At 52.3% G+C, this 17,486-nt stretch overlaps 3 protein-coding genes across 3 annotated transcripts in view; 2 read left to right on the top strand and 1 right to left on the bottom strand.

The window, feature by feature from the left end:
• The first annotated feature begins 2,216 nt into the window (after positions 1-2,216).
• On the top strand, positions 2,217-6,775 carry PABPN1L (PABPN1 like, cytoplasmic). The gene is made up of 8 exons (XM_066194344.1): positions 2,217-2,275; positions 2,862-3,036; positions 3,161-3,269; positions 3,716-3,780; positions 4,187-4,293; positions 4,370-4,457; positions 4,563-4,705; positions 5,020-6,775. Exons 1-8 carry the CDS (start codon positions 2,256-2,258, stop codon positions 5,057-5,059), a joined length of 747 nt encoding a protein of 248 aa, XP_066050441.1. The 5' UTR covers positions 2,217-2,255; the 3' UTR covers positions 5,060-6,775.
• A 600-nt stretch (positions 6,776-7,375) lies between these two features.
• TRAPPC2L (trafficking protein particle complex subunit 2L) lies at positions 7,376-9,981 on the bottom strand. The gene is made up of 5 exons (XM_066194336.1): positions 9,919-9,981; positions 8,950-9,122; positions 8,486-8,573; positions 8,300-8,379; positions 7,376-7,550 (listed from the first exon to the last, which is right to left on the bottom strand). The coding sequence occupies exons 1-5, from the start codon at positions 9,949-9,951 to the stop codon at positions 7,505-7,507; spliced, it is 420 nt and encodes a 139-aa protein (XP_066050433.1). The 5' UTR covers positions 9,952-9,981; the 3' UTR covers positions 7,376-7,504.
• Positions 9,982-10,043: 62 nt separating this feature from the next.
• GALNS (galactosamine (N-acetyl)-6-sulfatase) overlaps positions 10,044-17,486 on the top strand; it is a 39,602-nt gene continuing 32,159 nt past the window's right edge. Inside the window, exons 1-5 of the mRNA XM_066194761.1 lie at positions 10,044-10,133; positions 12,409-12,532; positions 13,701-13,775; positions 14,744-14,846; positions 17,007-17,150. Of these exons, the coding sequence (XP_066050858.1) occupies positions 10,044-10,133; positions 12,409-12,532; positions 13,701-13,775; positions 14,744-14,846; positions 17,007-17,150 (536 nt within the window). The remainder of the gene's footprint in view (positions 10,134-12,408; positions 12,533-13,700; positions 13,776-14,743; positions 14,847-17,006; positions 17,151-17,486) is intronic.

Raw genomic sequence — 17,486 nt, 5'->3', positions numbered from 1 at the left:
CCTCGGTGGAGCCCCTGGGTGGTTTCTGTGCCCCCCCAGCCCTGGGAACTTTGTCGGGTGTCCCTCCCGTGACTGTTCACTTTATTTATGGTGTGACATATGTAATATTGTCTATTTTTCTTATGTTTCCTGAGAAGAGGTAATATATAAGAGTACTGCAGATGCCCCTGCTCTCCCGGGTGTCCGGCCCGTCCCCGCCGTGTCCCCGCCTGTCCCCGCGTGTCCCCGGCCCTGCTCCTGCCGGGGCTCTGCCTCTCTACCTCCACCTCGCCGGGAAACCGCGGGCGAGAGCACTTCCACAGGGACTGCTCTCATTTCCACTCCACTCCCTGCTGGTTTGCTTTTTTGGAATTATGATGATTTTTTTTCTTTTTCTTTTTTTTTTTTTCTTAATTTTTTTTTTTTAAATAAGAATAAAACTACCCTACAGAACCTTGCATTGAAACCAAAAGCCGAGGGAGGGGACGGCGGTGACGGGCGGCACAGCCTCAGTAAGCGGCCAAACCACAACGACAGCTTTAAATGTGAGATTTCCCAAAAAAAAAAAAATAAAAAAAAAAAAAAAAAATTGTGCTGCGGGGAGGACGGAGCGGCCGCGGGGCTGCAGTGATGCCGTGGTGGTGCTGTGGGTGCTTCCCCGGGGGTTTGCTCCAAAATGGTGTTGTTGGGGTGTGGGGGGGGGGCAAGGGGTGTGTGCCACGGGCTGTGTCCCTTTGGTGGCTTGGTGGCACCTTGGAGATGGCAGTGGATGAGCAGCGTGGTGCTGGCCCAGCCTGGCCGGGGCAGGGGCTGTGGGGACACGGGGTGCCACATCAGGCCCCCGTGGCTGCTCACAGCTCCCGGGTTTTCTGTTCCCATCACGGCTTGGGCAGGGGGACGGTGTTGGGGACATGGGGACAGCGTGTCCCAGGTCCCCGTGCCCGTGGCGAGGCAGAGCCCAGGGCGCCGGGTGCTGGCTGTGGCACCAAGCTGGGGAGGTGGCAGGAGGGACGTGGCTCTCTGGTGCCAGCCAAGGCACCGGGGTCCCCTCTCCCGCCCCCTCCTCACGCTCCCAACCCCAAATCCCAGCTGAAACCAAAGTGTCACATCCCGGCGAGGCTGGAGCAGGGGTCCCACACCTGCCTGGCTTTTGCTCCATCACTGCCAGAGCCCCCCAAAGTCCCCCTGCAGCATCTCCTCCTCTTCCTCCTCCTCCTCCTCCTCCTTCGGGGGCTGCTGGGGTCCCCCCCTCCTCCTCGGGGTGCCTCTCTGGATCCCAGTGGGTCTGAGGCTGGGGACAAGATGCCACTGTGTTCCCATGTCCCAGGCACTGGTGGGGTGTCCCCTCTGCGGTGGCAGCCCTGGGGGCTCCTCCGATGTCACCGAACGCCACGGCCCCGGGAGGGAGGTCGTGCCAATGTCCCCCCTCCCTCCTGGCTGCTGCAGCACCGCTTCCCCGACCCCGTGCGGGACTGAGCCCTGCCCTTGTTGCTCTGCCAGCCCTGGGATGGGGACACCGGGACACGGGGGGCCCTGAGGGGCTGGAAACCAGAGCTCCCCGCCATGGCCAGGCGTGGGGTGTGGGGTCAGCCCAGAGAGATGACGTGGTAGGACTTTCCTTCGGCATGCTGTCCCCTCCCCCCCCTTGCTGTTCCCCGCTTTCTCTTTAAGTGTACTGTATGTTTGACCTGTGAAAGATGTAAACTTTATGATTCAGGTTATGTCTGTTCTTAACTCTGTATCTGTGTAATAAAGACAATTTAATATCAACCGGAGGCTCCGTAGCCTGGGCTTGTGCTGGGTGCCCTCGTCCCCTATTCCTGGCAGTGCTTTGCACTCTGTGCCCCTAGTCCTGGCTCGGGGGATTCATTCCAGCCCTGGGACTCACTGCAAAGGAGGGGTGTCCCCAGGGCACTCAAAGGGATGTGTCCCACCTGCTACTGCTGCTGCACCTTTGGGGTGCCCCCCAGCTCCCCCTATGCTGCCAGCCGGCTGCAGCCCCCGGCACCACCAGCGGGGTGGGTGCACTGAGAAGGGCGGGGTATCACACATATCAGCCCCAGCTGAAGGTCCCTGCCGGGTCTCGAACCCGCGGCTCCCGGAGCTCAGTGCGGGGCGGGGCCGCCTCCGCCGCTCCCCTCACCGGGCGGGGCGGGGCCAGGCGCGCGCCCCGCCCTGATTGGCCGCTGATGTGTGAAAGAGGCGCGCGGGGCGAGCCCCGCTCGTGGTAGCGGGAGAGTCGCACGTGGTCGCCGCTCGCGCGGGCCGCGCGCAGCATGTTCGGGGCCCGGGCCAGGTGCGTGCGGGGCCTCGGACCGGGACGGTTCGGTCACGGCTCGGCCTCGGACCGGGACGGTTCGGTCACGGCTCGGCCTCGGAGCGCCACGGCTCGGCCACAGCTCCAGCAGCAGCAGCGGACGCGGCTTTCCGCTCCCGGGTGGGAGAGCTCGTTCTCTTGGGGAGGAGGGCGTGGCCCTCCGTGAGCCCCTCGGGGGTTGGGAGGGTGCGGCTCTGCTTTTGCTGCGGGAGGCGGAGCCCCGGCTTCTCCTCTCTGCTCTCCTCGTGGCTGTGTCCTGCTGCTTCTTCCCCTTCCCTTCCCTGCCGTGTGCCCCTGGGGTGTTTTTTCCGCTTTAGGGCAGTTGCTTCCAGGTCGTTTCTGTATCCCCTATGAGCTGGGAATCGACTCGGTATGAACTGTAGACCTTTTGGCTGCACTTTGCAGTTCTGGGGTTTTGCTGCACAGAGAACCAGCTGCATTAATGTTACCTCTTCATCCTTCTGCTAGAAACGCCCTGCAAGCGTTTGCCTGGCTGAGGTGGTGCTTTAGTTTGTATGTTAAATGGCTGTTGGTTCAATGCTCTTTTGCCCCTTGTCCCGGCCAGTCCTCTCTTCCTGGACACCTCAGAGATCTGGTGGCAGGACCCACCGTCCCTGCAAGCAGAGGCGGCGTCCTGGGATGTGACAGAGGTGGCAGCGGCATGTAAGGCGGCAGATGAGGGCTCGGATTTGAGCCCTCAGGAGGGGAACAGCACAGAGGAGCAGGATGTTCAGGACCCGGTGAGTGCCTGCCTGGATGAGCAACCAGTTTTCCCTGGTGCCCAAAGGAAATGGGGAACTTTTTACACCAGGGGTGTCCCTGCTCCCTGTGTGCTGCTTGTGCAATTCTTGGTTTGGGATTCAGGAGCTGGAGGCCATTAAAGCCAAACTACGGGAAATAGAGAAGGAGGATGAGAGGTTGAAGGAGCTGCAGCTGGAAGCTGAGAACCACCTGTTCATGAGCTCAGAAGCAGGTATGCATTGTCCCTGGGTGCTGTTGTCCCTCCCCAGGGACACCTCTGGGGCGCAGGGTGACAATTGCAGTCAGGGTGTTTGGCTCTGCCTCTCTGGGCACCTGGGACTGGACACATAAGGTGAGTGAGGGGTGTCCCAAGTCTGATATGATGCTAATGCACATTCTGTTAGCTCTTGCCTCACACCTGTGTGGGCCCAGATGAAGTAAATTAATTTAATTGCATTTAATTCAATCAAGTAATTGAGTTTAGGACCAACAGCCCCAGAAGAGGACTCATTGTCAAAAGGGGCAAGGGGATGGAGGAGGAGGCAGCAGTGTGAGGATTTGGATACACCTGGATGTGACCAGGGGTCTGAGGAGCTTTGCAGTGTGTCAGCTCAGGGCTGGCTCTGCTGGGGACGGACGGATGTCCCTCTGTCCATGACAAATCCCTCCTCTCCACAGCTCTCTTCCCTCTGACAACCAAGGAGAAGATGGAGGTTGACCAGCGTTCCATCTATGTGGGCAATGTAAGTGGGAGCCCCTCTCACTGCTCTGTGCCCAGCTGGGTGTGTATCCCAAACCCCTGGCATGGGGCCCATCTGCCCCCCACCAAAGCCTGCCTGTCCCCACCCCAAGTGTTTCTCCTCTGCTCAGCCCAGCCAGGAAATGTGGCTCATTATCTGTCACTTGCAGCTCATCAGCTCCCCAAAAGCTCCCTGGAAGCTGTGGGTTGTGTGGAGTTGCTTGTTCCTTCAAAACAGGGCAGGTTGTCTCTTGCCTTTGTGTTCCAGGTGGGAGCACTCAGCTGGGAGTGTCCCCTGACCCTCAGGAGCTGTGGTGGGGAGGTGTGAGTGGGGCCAGCTGGGCCCTTTGCCTGCCCTGGCGGGCTGTGGATCCCACACGCAGGAGTTGAGCTCGGGGCTGTCATTGCAGGTGGATTACGGGGGCACAGCAGAGGAGCTGGTGTCTCACTTCAACAGCTGTGGGCAGATCAACCGCGTCACCATCCTCTGTGACAAGTTCTCGGGCCACCCCAAAGGGTCAGTGCTCTGTGCAGGGAGGGCTGGGGGGTCCCCAGGGTGTCCCCGGGGCTGTGCTCACACCGTTCCCTCACAGCTATGCCTACATCGAGTTCGAGGAGCAGAGCTCTGTGAAGGCTGCGGTGGAGCTGGACGAGAGCGTGTTCAGGGGCCGTGTCATCAAGGTGAGAGCTGGGGGAGGCCCTGGGGGGCTGCTCCTCCCATTCCCGGCCCTGCCTGCCTGGGGCTGTGCCAAATCTCAGCTCTGACAGCCCTTCCGCACCCTGCAGGTGCTGCCCAAGAGGACCAACATGCCCGGCATCAGCAGCACCGACCGTGGCGGCTACCGGGGCTACCTCCACGCCCGGGGAGGGCTGAGCCGCTGGGGAGGCTACTACGGGCAGCACCCCAGGGTGCGGGGGAGGACCTACAGGTGAGTCTCCTCAGGTGTGGAGCAGGATGGGATTCCCGTCTCGGCTTTGCCCCTCCCACCCTGGTGTGGCTGGGAGAAGGGAGGAGGGCTCTGGCAGGAAGGAACGCCTGGAATTTTGGAGTTGTCACCTTGTCGCTGCAGGAATTTGGGGAGTGGTGGGTGGGCATTGCTCTCCCAGCCTCACCAGTCTCAGAGGACTCGGGGTTTCTCTAGTTTTGGGGGTGCAGCCCAGGAGGGTAGCTGTGCAGGAGAGGGGAATCCCAGCCCTTGGAAGGATCCCAGTGCTTCAGGATGTTGATTTTGTTCCTGTTTAGGGGTCGGGCGAGGCTGCTGCCTTGGTATTTTCCCTACTAGAGAAGACTGGAGTGCCTGGTGATGCCCATGAGACTGAAATGAGGAGATGGGATTGGAGAGATTTAAAAATATGCCTGCCCAAGCCAAAAACCTGATTAATTTTAAAAATGCCAACTGCCTGGCCGTGAGGATTACTGGTGAGCCCTGTGCTGGGCTGCAGGAGGGGGAAGATGGGATCTGCTCCATCCCAGGAGAGCTCATCCCACCTCAGCTCTGCCCAGGGGATTGCATTTGCATGGAGAACAGGCTCATTCCAGAGAACACTGTCCTGAGAAAGGAAGAGCTCTCCCAAACCATCAAGTCTCCTCCTTACCCCATGGAAAAGGGCTGTCCTGGAGGGTTTGGTTTGGTGGCTGGCTGGCTGGCTGGCTGAATGTTCTCCATGCCACTGCTTGGCCATGAACCTCCCTCAGCTCTTCCTACAGCAGCTGGATGCTGTCTTCTCTTCTTCTAAGATCCAAAAGACTGTTTCCTTTCCCAAATCAATGGAGAAAGTTTTTGGTTGCAGCTCCAGATCTGATTGCTGGGGAGCTTTTCCTTCATCAGCCCTATGGATGTGACCTGCTGTGGTTTGGGTCTGGATTTCAGCTCGCTGCGTTTGTACATCCAGGACAGGGAAAAAGCATCCCTTGTTTCTCTGGGAGCCTGTGTATTTCTGTGCTAGTTAAACAAGACCTGGGTGTCACAAAACCCTTCCTCCTTTTTATTTTGGATGTCAGCAAAACCCCTCTTCCCTCCCTCCTGCTTTTATTCCAAGCTCCAAGGGTCGAAGGGAGCTGGCAACTCCTCATTTGACTTTATTTCTTTCAGCAGCAGCGTTACAGAATCACCTTCACTGGTGCAAGTTTGGTCTGGCCTCCCTCTCTATTCCTGTCACCATCCCTGCTCTGGAGTCACATTTGGGGATGATGTGAGCCCTGCTGGAGGCTCAGGACCAAAGAGCAACCAAAGGGGCTGGGTATCAGGGAAGAAGGTTCCTGGCTCTTCCCTTTCCTGCTGATTTTGTGTTCATGAGCTCTGAAGCCAGGTGTTTTTAAAGGAAAAAACTTTGTGTTAGAAGAGGCAGGCTGGGAACCCCAGCAGGACAGCATTCCTGGGGGAAGTTCTGCATAGAAATGAGTTTTATTATGTAATTCTCCCACTAATCTTTTGGGATCCTTGGTTAGAATTTCTCTAACCCAAATGCAACCGACTCCTAAAGTAGCTTTTCACAACTCAGGGGCATTGCCAGGCTAAAAATCCCAGATTTTCTTTTTTTTCCCCTTTAAGATCTCTAGATTTTTTTTTAAAGCTTGGGGCCTTAACTCTTCATGTTGTGTTGATACTGTCCTCAGAGCTGCTGAGACTGACCTTGATTTGAGCTACCCTTAGGCTTGGACTATAAACCAGCTTTTTTTCTAGGGCTTCTGTTTGATAGGATTATAAATTTTTGAGGCTTATTTTTTAATAAAAAAAACCTACTTTGGGGCGTTTGGACTCTCTTGTGGAAGAGGCAACACTGAGCTGCTGTCTCTGAGTGAAAACAGCCACGTTTTTTAGATGAAAGTGTTTGTGGATAGCAGTGCACAGCTGTGCCCTTTGGAGATGGTGGGAGAGGCTTGAACCTCCCATGATATCCCAGTTGGCTGCTGATAAAATGTACTTAAGTTCTGTTTGAGAAAGTATTTGTAACTGTTACTTATTTTTAAAATAAATGATCCTGCTGTGTCAACTTCATGTGCAGTTCTGGCTTTCTCCAGGGGGATCCCCTAGGGCTGGGCAGATGTGTTATTTTCAGCTGGTTTCTGTGGTGTTTAAGTGATGAGGTGCTTGGAGCAGAGGGGTGTGTGTCTGCTCCTGCTTGCATCTCCTCTGCTGAACCAGGAGTGATGGAGCTGGGATGCTTTTCCAGTGCAATTTGTGCTTTATTCCAGATAAATACCTGCTACTGATTTGGGAGTCTGTAATTAGAACAGCAGGGAGGAGATGCTAATAGAGATTAATTTGGGATAAACCAGGCAGCTGTGCAATCCTGATGGTTTAATCTGTGGCTGGATTGGGTGGATTTATTCCAGCTGCTCTACCTGGGCTGGGAATCACTGTGGAGTGTGTCGGGATGAGGTGCAAAGTGGCAACAGGAAACTGAGTGACCCAAAAATCAGCCCAGGCAGGGGAGCTCTTAGAAAGGTTTGGGTTGGAAAGGAACTTGGAGCAGCCTGGGACAGTGGGAGATGTCCCTGCCCATGGAATGAGATGGTTGTAATGTCCCTTCCCACCCAAACCATCCCGTGGTTCTGCGAGCAGAGGTTTCTGTTTGATCGAGTACCAAGCCAGGCAAACCTCGCAAGTGTCACGTTTATTTTACACAGAATAAATTTAAATTATTACACAGAATATGGAATATTTACAGCACTGCAGGCAGGCTCCTGCACACAGGGTATGTTTCCCAGGGGGGTGGGAAAGGGTTCAGCACACCTGCATCATCATGGAGTTCACCATAGTATCAAAAGCTCTGGAGAGGGAAATAAACACAGATTATTAAAGGAAGCAGCTCATTCTGCACAGCACAGCTTTTGTAACAAAACCACTTTCTTACCCTGCCTGGCTTTTCCCTAAGCTGGACATGGGGTTTTTACTCTTTACAGCACAGGCTGTTGAGGGATTAATGACTTTTAATTAAGATATGAGGTAAGGATAGGTTTTATCCTGGCTGCTGCCCTGTCTCTGCAAGGTTGTTCTTGCCCAGGCTATAGAAATTCCTAATTTATTAAAATTCCCTCTGAGGTTACAATGGGAATGGGGGACACTAACTCTCACAATGAGGAATTCCATGTGCTGAATCTCTTTCCCTATCCAAGGATAAACCCTGGACAAGGGCACTTGTTCACCCTTTAACCTGTTCTACTCACTACATTTTAACATTCACAATTACTAAATTTGTGAAAGACCTCTAAGACCATCAAGTCCAACTATTGCTTACCTCTATTTTCAGGTAAATTTTTCTCCCAAAAAAATACATTTTCTTCATGTTTGTAACCCCAGTTCTGAGGTAGGGGTGAGAGTTCAGTAGAACTTTTTATGACACTATTGGTTTTTTGTGAGCAGGAATGGCCCAAAACCAACATCAGTGTTCTCATTAAGGCACTTAGAGCACACACACCTGACCTGGCCAACCACAGGGTTGGTCCTGTGGCATCAGAGGTGCCCTGAAAATCCCAGAAAGGCATCAAAGAGACAGATCCACGTGGACAACCCACTCACCTGGAATGGATCCTGTCCCCAGGGTTGTAGAAGGGGTTACACATGATGTCTGTGTAGGAATTGTGCAGCTTCCGGAACATCTGAAAAGGGAGAGGAGGTGAATTAATTCATTTTTCTGTCTCCCAGCACGTCCTGAGGAGCTGGAAGGAGTAGACCCAGGAGGTGGCTCTGCTTTGGGGCACTCACACTGCGGATCTCGTTGTCCCTCAGGGCTGTGTTGGAGGAATCCACCACCATGACAAACTTCACCTTGGAGTTGGTCACGTAGCCGTACCTGGGCTGGGGTTAAGGACAGGTTTCTCATGCAGCAGGGCCTGGCACAGCCACCAATCCTGTTTGGAATGTGCCCAGAGGGACAAACTGAGAGGAAACATGAGGGGCAGACATGGAGCTGTTCTCTGTGAGCAGGGACAGGACCCAGGGAATGGCTGGAGCTGTGTCAGGGAGGTTTAGGTTGGATATCAGAAAAGATTCTTCCCCCAGAGGGTGCTGGGCACTGAGGCTGCAAGAGCTCCAGGAGAGTTTGGAAAATGCTCCCAGGGTGGGATTGTTGGGGTGTCTGTGCAGGGCTGAGGTTGGACTGATGATCCCTTTCCAGCTGAGGATATTCTGTGATTTAAACTAAACCCACAAAGGCGTGACAAAGATACACCTTGTAGTCTTCAGTGGGGTAGAGGAGCCCCAGGTAGAGCTCCCTCTGGTCCACCAGGGCTTTGCCCATGGCTGAGATCTTCTCATCCACCACGTCCAGGGAGGTGTGCACGGTGTAGTGGAACTTCAGCTCGTTCTCCGTGGGGACACTCCGGATGTACAGGGGGTAATTCTGGGAGCAGAACACATCCCACAGGCTGGGATCTGCTGCTGTCAGAGCCGTTTAACCACGTCTGTTGTCAGCACAGCCCCCTCCCCATGCTGCAGCGCCTCTGAAGCACAGCTGTCCCCCTGGCAGGAGAACCCTTTGCACAGGCACAGCACAAGGCTCAGGTGTCTCTGCTCTCCTGTCCCGGCAGAGCCTGTGCCTGTCTCTCCCAAGGAAAACCCTTCTGTCCCAGCAGCAGGACAGCCCGGAGCACCCCTACCCTGTGCCTGTGCTGGCTGCCCCAGCCCTGCTCCCGTTCTGCTCCTGCCCAGCCCATTTCACCCCAGCGTCTGCCCCACTGCCCCTGGGTCTGCTCTGTTCTACTTCCCTCACCCCTGCCCAGACCCCACAGCCCGAGATCCTGCCCGTTCCCCTCTCCCCTACCCCACAGCCCGTCCTGCTCGGATCCCAAAACCAGAGCCCTTCTCCCCTCACCCTTCCCCAGACGCCACTGATCCCGTTCTCAACCTCACAACCTGAAATCCTGCCCATTCCCCTCTCCCGTTCCCCACAAGCTCACCCGGCCCCACAGCCCCAGTCCCGCTCAGACCCCAAAACCAGAGCCCCACCCTCCTTCCCCTCACCCTTCCTCCTCAGGCCCCAGTGACCCCCCTGTTCCCCACAACCTGAGGCCTCTATGCCCTGCCCAGACCTCGCTGCTCCACGCAGGCCGGCTGTCCCCGCTGTCCCCCTTGTCCCGCACACCCCGCCGTCCCCGCTGTCCCCCCGCACCCCGCCGCCCCCGCGGTCCCGGCCGCACCTCCTTGGCGATGACGGCGATGCACACCGCCATCTTGGCGCCGCCCCTCCCGCCGGGTGACGCGCGGCGGCGCGCGCAGGGGGCGGGTCACGCGGCGCGGGGGCGCGCGCGGGGGCCCGGTTGCCATGGCGAGCGCGGCGCTGCGGCCGCTGTGCCTGTGCTGGGCCCTGGGCCCCGCCGCCGCCACCAACATCATCCTCCTCCTCATGGACGACGTGAGTGGGGCACCGGGGGGCAGGTGCCGGAGGGTGCGGGGTGGGGGTGTGAGGGGGCTGGAGCGCCGCCCCGATGATGAGGAGGCGCCGCGGGAGCCGGGCATGGTCCGGCTGGAGGAGGCAATGCGAGAGGGGATCCCATCAATCCGTAGAAATGTTTCCGTGGGGTGTCAGAGGTCGGGGCCGGGCTGTCCGCGGTGGTGTCCAGTAACAGGAAGAGAAGCAATGGCCACGAACTAAACCACGACAAACTCCACTGAGACGTATGGAAAAGCTTCTTCCCATGGAGGGTGGCACAGCTGCCCCCTCTGGAGACATCCCAGTCCCACCTGGATGTGTCCCTTTGTCACCTGCCTGGCTAATTGAATAAAGGGGCCAAACCTGCCCCTGCCCTGGGCCGGATCATCTCCAGAGCTCCCTTCCAACACTGATGGTTGCTGGTCACAGGGAGGGGGTCGGTGGCCTCCTGAACAAACTAAGCAACAAGAAAAGTGATTCTGCTCATTTTGGCTCTCTGAACTGGGAAGGGGGAAAAAAAAAAGGCAATGAATGATTAAAGAGCGGAAATAATCACAGATTTATTTCTAACTCAAAATCTTTTCAATTGTGCACCCTTGGCCACATGGATAAGGAATTATATCAATTTCCAGCACATTCAGGTCGTTGCCATCTACCTGGTTTCCTTCTCTCCGAATAATTTCCTGTCACCTTCCAGGTGTGTTTGTGATGGAAATGTGTTTGTTGCTGTTTGAAGCTCCTCAAGGAGCTCACGGGGGTGTGCAAACCCTTCCGTGTTTGCCAGTTCATCCTGCCCGTGTTTTTTTCCATGGTGTTCCTGCATTCCCGAGCAGGATAATTCCCTGCTTTTCCAGCCAGCTGAGCCTCTGGCAGGGGCTGCCCAGGGAGGTTTGGAGTCCCCCCCCCAGCCCTGGAGGTGTCCAGGGAAGGACTGGAGGTGGCACTCAGTGGGTTGGGGACAAGGTGGGGAATCAGGCAGAGTATTTTCCAACCTCAGTGATCCTGTGATGCTGTGATCTCAGTTTTCCATTCAGGAATATTTCCCCTTCGCAAGCTGGAGTCTGTCATTTTCCAGAGGAAAGCTCTCTGGGACAGGGATTCTCCCACCCTGGAAGTGTTGGCACAGCACGAAGCTCCTGCCTGCAGTTTCTGTGAACTATTGATTTATTTAATATGTTCATTAAAAGTACATCTCCCTGGGTTTTCTTCCCTTGATCCTCTGGAACTCTGAAATTAGAGCAACCTGAGATTCTTTTTGTCGTTCTTCCTTAATGATAAAGAAAAATCAGAAGGTTGGGGGTGAATCCATTTTAATTGCTGAATCCATTTTAATTGCTCATCCCAGTGTCAGGGGGAACCATTTAGTTGCTCCTTAGCTCAGAAACCATCTCTGCAGCTCTGCAACCGTTTTCTTTTCCAAACTGATGGCACCAAGTGATTCCCTGAGGATCTGGATGCATCACACCCTCTGTATCCATGGCTCACCTGACACACACCTGGATAAAGGAACCTCTAAAGCACAGCAGAATCCCCAGCACCTGTGGTGCCTCATTGAGCTGCCCCCTTCCAGAACCTGCTGCCTGGATGGAGCTGTGCTTTTCCCAGGAATGGTTTTCAGACACCCTGATGGGGATTTCGTAGTTCTGGTGTGTGACCTTTTGGAATTAGGAGGAAGAACAGGGTGAAACCACAGTCCTGCAGATAAGCACAGTCACTTGTGATGCCTCTGGCAGGTTCCTCTGAACTTTAAAACACTTCCTTGCTTTTCCTGCAGTGCTGCTTTTGAGTTCAAGCCTTTTCCTTGTGTTTCCAGTCCTGCAGAGGGATAGATCCAGAGGCTGAGGAGGAGTCCTGGCCTCCAGCACAGACAGCAGGGCAGGGACTGAAGGCTCAGACGTGGCAGCTGCACAACCCCAAGTAAACCATGTGTAACTTCCTCTTCCTCCTTGCTCTGGCTGTGCCTCAGGCCTCTGAGTAACAGTGAAGGCACTGGGCTTCTTCCTAGTGCTTTAATACCTGTTAATAAGTCATTTAATGCTGTGTGTGCCTCAGTTTCCCACCCACCAGGGGAAGGTGTAAGAGTTCCCTGCTCCACAGGACTGGTAGAGATCATTTCTGTCACATCTGTGAAGTGCTGAGCAGGGAGATGAGCACTGGGAACATTTATAAATCAAGGGACACAGGGAAAGTGTTATGTGGGCCCAAAAAAAAGTGGTTGTGGAAAGGGGCTTTGACATTTGGTGTGTTCCTTTTGCAGATGGGCTGGGGGGATTTGGGAGCCTTTGGAGAGCCTTCCAAGGAAACCCCTAACCTGGACCAGATGGCTGCACAAGGGATGCTTTTCCTGGATTTCTATACTGCCAACCCCCTCTGCTCTCCCTGTAAGTAAACTGCAGTTTGGGCCATGTAAGCATGAGAAACATCTCCCCTCTGAGGAGTCTGGGGGGTTTGCCAGCCTCTGACACGGACTAACAACCAAACCAGTGACTGCCCTCAGGCCACAGGTTGGATTTGCTGCTTTGATCTTGCATTTTGCTCCCCTTTTCATTTGTGTTTGGATTGGAAGACCGACAGTTTTCAGTTTGTGCAAAGCACTGGTTCAGTGATCAGTCCAGCTAAAGGATTTTTACACCATTTCAGTTCAGTGTTCCAGCCCCACTCTTGGCATTTTTTTCATCCTTCTCATTTTGGGTTAAACAAAGCGGGATCTGAACTGTTGCTGGACATATTTGGTCTGATTCTGTTGGCTCTGGTGATGCTTTCATGCAAGGAAAGGCAGCAATTTGTGTCCTGCTTTTGACCCTGGTGTCTTACAAGACTCTTGGGACAGGGACAAGAGATAAAAGGAACGTTTGGATCTGGGAGAGGCAGATATTTTTCTCCTTGTTGTTTTTTTCTGTGAGGTGGTTTCTCTTTTTTTTTCCCGTCAAACCTGATTAGCTGCCAAGAACTGAAGCAGAAATGAAGAACAGGAGCTTTTTTTTTGGACTCTCATTTAGGGTAGCACTTGCCAGTGTGTTGATGATGTCCTTGCTCAGAAAAGGCATTTAAAATATGCTGAAATCCTGCTAATCCAGTGGTGGCACTGCGTATGCTTGAAGTTAAACATCTGTTTAAATATTCCCTGCAGTCAGGACTTGGCTTTTATTGTCAAAGCTGGACAGCTCTTTCTTTGTATTTCATGATTTTTGTTCAGTCAAGCTCGAAAGCTTAGCCTTGAGCATCTCATCAGTTTGTGCTGGGATTTCCTCTTAAATACGTAATAAATATATATATATAACTGAGATACAAGGGTTGCTCCATTGACTATTCAAAGGAATGACTCTTCACTGTGGCTAATTTAATAAAGGGGCCAAATTTCAACTGGAATAACTCAAATGATGCATCAGAACTGATTCTCTCCACAGCTTGTGGGAGAGTGTGAGGGATTTAGTGGCTGTGACAGCAGGACACTGACACACTCCAGTCAGTGTGCTGGCCTCATCCTCCTAGAATAACCTGAATATTAATCAGAGGATGGCCATAAAGAAATGTTTGTGTTGTTTGCAGCAAGGGCAGCACTGCTCACGGGCCGGCTCCCGGTCAGGAACGGATTTTACACCACAAATGGACACGCCAGGAATGGTAGGAAACTCATTCCTCATCTCCCTTCCCCTCCTGATTTCCCTCTGGGCCTTGTAGGAAATTTTTCTTTGGGCAAAGGGGATCTTCCCCATGGATGTTCCAAGAGTGCCACCAAACCCTGTTAAGTGCTGGTTATAAGTGTGAAATTTATTGCTTCCTCCTCGTCAAGCAGAAAACCTCAAATGAAGAGGATTAAGCAGGCTGCTTGATCCATTTGTTTCTGCTGGCTGAGAAATGTTTCCTCTGGGCAGGGGAATTGGGGTCTGGTGAAGGGAAATCGGGTGGGGGTGTTAATACCCCCAAAGGGGAGAGCTGGGTTTATGCAGCAGGCACATTTCTGCTCAGTTTTAGAGCAGTTTTCCATCCTGTGGTGCTTCCAGGGAAGATCCCTGGGTTGATTTGGGTCCCAGGGTGACACATGCCACGTGCTGGGACATGGCTAGGCAGGAATCAGCAGCCAGGGGTTGATTCCCAGAGCAGAGTCACACCTGAGAGCCTCAGGGGCTGAGAGAGACTCCATTTCTTTCAGAACCACAGAATGAATTAGGTTGGAAAAGATCTTTGGGATCCATCAAGTCCAACCTGTAATACATCAGCTCTTGCAGTCTGAGCACCTTTATTGATTATTTGAGTTAGGAAAAAGCTGCCTTCATTTTAGAGCACACAGAGCAAATTTACAACATAAAGAGCACCCCTAAAGCACCTGATTTTCTGTGACGTCTCCTTTTCAAGGACCTCACCTTCACTCTGGGGTGGCAGCTCCCTTCATTATTTTCCCCCATGCACAAGTGGGTGGAAATCTCCCTTTGGTCTCCCTGAATCAATTTATTCTCTCCATCCCATGGGAGGAATTCCAAGGAATGGCATTGCTGGGGATCCAAACAATTGCTATTTCTGATCCTGTACTTGAGGTGTTTGCTGTAATATTTTGAGGAGTCAGAAAGGTGTTTTTGATTTGTTTTCCACAGCGTACACACCCCAGGATATAGTAGGAGGAATCCCAGATTCTGAATTACTGCTCCCAGAGCTCCTGAAGAAAGCTGGTTACACCAATAAGATCATTGGCAAATGGTAAATTTATTTGCAGCTCTCTTGGTTTGAGATTTCACTTTGTGTGTGTTGGGAAGGAGCAACAGAAAAAAACAGAATTACAGGGAAAAAAAAACTGTTTTGAAGCTCAAATGTCCAACTTGGGAAAGTGTGATGGATCTTCCTCCTGCTGGGATCAATTCCTGAGTGTTCCCATTACAAATACTTCCATATATCTTCATGCAAAGACTTGGTGAGGTTTTGTGTGTGCATTTGTATTTATAAACTCCTCAACTCTGTGCTTTTATCCACACCTCACACCACCTATTTCATCAGAAAACACCAGGATATTCTGTTGGAATTTGCCTTCAGCACCTACGTGGTTTTTATCTTTGGCTCTTGCTATATGTTGGGGTTTTTTTATTAATAAACTGAATTCCTGTGGAAAGTAACAGGAATTTCTTTATCAGTTTCATTAATGAGTTAGAGAAGGGTGGGTTTGAATTGTGCTTGGATTCACCTGCTGGAATTGGGAAGAAAGCAAAGCACCCTAAGACAGTGAATTATTTATCAGCACAAATCCAAGCAGGAGAGAGGCCCTGAAGGATCAGCTCAGTGGGCTGGGTGCAATCAGCTGCAGTTCAGTGCTAATAAATGGAAATTCATACACCCAGGGAAAAGGAATAAACAAGGCAAATGCAGATTGGTGCCAGTTCTTTGGGAAAAAAAAAGGCAAATCTGGAAGGACCTGCAGCTGTTAGCAGGAATAGGACTAAGTAGGGATGTGCAGGGCATTATTGTGCATCCAGAAACTTCTCCTGGCCAGGGCTGGGAGTGATACCTGCTCCCTGGAAAGGTGTAAAGAAATGCCAGGTAAAACTGGAGTCTCATCCTGGCCTCACAGAGTTTTTCCAGCAGAAAATTTTCCTATTGTTTCATCAATTCTTCTAAAAACTTTCCAGGGTGTCCTGTGACAGTAAATTCCATGGTTTAATTACAAGTTTGCAAGTCAAGTATTTCCCACGACCAGCGTGGAATTTGTTGTGTTTCATTAAATCTCAATATTTTTTTGTGCTGTAAGATGCAGAGACTGGTCTGGATCTCAGTCACTGTTTAATGTTTAATGTAAGTTCTTTTAGGGCTTTCTTAGAATAAGATGTTTTGCCATCTCCCCTGTTATAGAAACAGCCAGGGATAACTTTGTGTTCCCACATCTACAAATGAGGGAAGAGTGGAATCCTGCAGCTCAGACCTGCAGTAGCTGTTACATCATCAAGCTGTAATCATAGCTGCAATGAGGATTATTTCTCTAATAACTCAGTTTGGAATAGCTCAGAGTAACTCCAAGGATCATTTTACTCCAGGGAATGCATTTTATGCCTTTTATGTTCAGAAGGTGCAGAGGGGGATGGCACAAAGTGGACAGGGGGCAGATCCAGGCTCGTGAAGGGAAGATGAAATGATTAAATAAACACTGAGCTACCAAGATCCCCTTTAGAGACAGAGGATGGCAATTCTCTGCCTTCAAGGTGCTATAAATGCAGGAAATGTAGAATTTGCAGTACAAAACCTGGAGATTACAGAAGAGCTTCATCTGGAAGTTAAGGATGGAAGATTTTCAAGCTGCACAGTAGAGAGGAGCTGTCATCAGGAGTAGCTAAACGTGTTTTATGTCCACATGTGCACACAAAAACCTCATTTCATTTCCATTCAGGTCTCTCTGTACCATTTTGGCAGCGTGAATGCTTCATAAAGGGGATGAGGATGGAATGGTGGGTTTCATGAGCTCTGCCTTGTGTTTTTACAGCTCAGTGGGATAAAAGGGACTTGTCATAGATCAGAATCCTCAAGTAAAACCTTATGTGCATCTCTGCAGTGGTTTGGGGCAGTGTAGTCCATCAGTGCTGATCATCAGACAGCATGGGAGAAGACACCAGTGGAAGGAAAAAATGGAAAGCAGTGATTGGAGAGTAAATAAAATGGAATATAAGTGAGCACTGGGGTGAGTCTGCATGGCTGTGCTTGCAACAAGTGTGAGAGAGCTCAAGACACTGCTCTGGAGTCATAGATGTGATGGAATTGCTTTGAGTTTTGATTTCTTAGGCAGAGACTGTGTCCTTGCATGCTGTTCTGATGAGCTGAGATTTTGCTTCTTTGCAGTGGAATTTCAACTCCTGTGTGTTGTTTTTTTTTTTTTGCCAGGCACTTGGGCCACCAGCCCCAGTTCCACCCCCTGAGGCACGGCTTTGATGAGTGGTTTGGGTCCCCAAACTGCCACTTCGGGCCCTACAACAACAGAGAGCGCCCCAACATCCCTGTGTACAGGGACTGGGAGATGGTTGGCAGGTAACCCAGCTCCCTGCCTGCCTCTGGGCTTCTCTGGGCTCTCCCTGCTGGCATTTCACACCTGGAAGGGCTTTAGGGTTCACACCTGGGTGGGCTTTAGGGTTCCTTCCAACCCACACCGTTCTGTGGATAATAAAGCTCCAGCACCATTGACCAGCCTGGAAGTGTCACATGGATGTGGAGCTGTCCTCCCAGAGCTGTTTGCTCATCCCTGGCACCCTCAAGGCTTCCTGTGAGCATTTCACTCCGCTCTTGGAAGCTGCTCCCATTCTGCACTGAAAGAACCTCTTTGTTCCTTCTCTTCCTGTTTGGAATGACATTTTGTGTGTTTGCATA

The sequence above is a fragment of the Chamaea fasciata genome, unplaced genomic scaffold (assembly GCF_029207755.1).
Source record: "Chamaea fasciata isolate MVZ Bird 193981 ecotype frontalis unplaced genomic scaffold, bChaFas1.0.hap1 SCAF_12, whole genome shotgun sequence".
Taxonomy (NCBI): Eukaryota; Metazoa; Chordata; class Aves; order Passeriformes; family Sylviidae; genus Chamaea; species Chamaea fasciata.
Note: the sequence above shows the minus strand (reverse complement) of the source record. Positions and strands in the feature narration are given on the sequence as shown.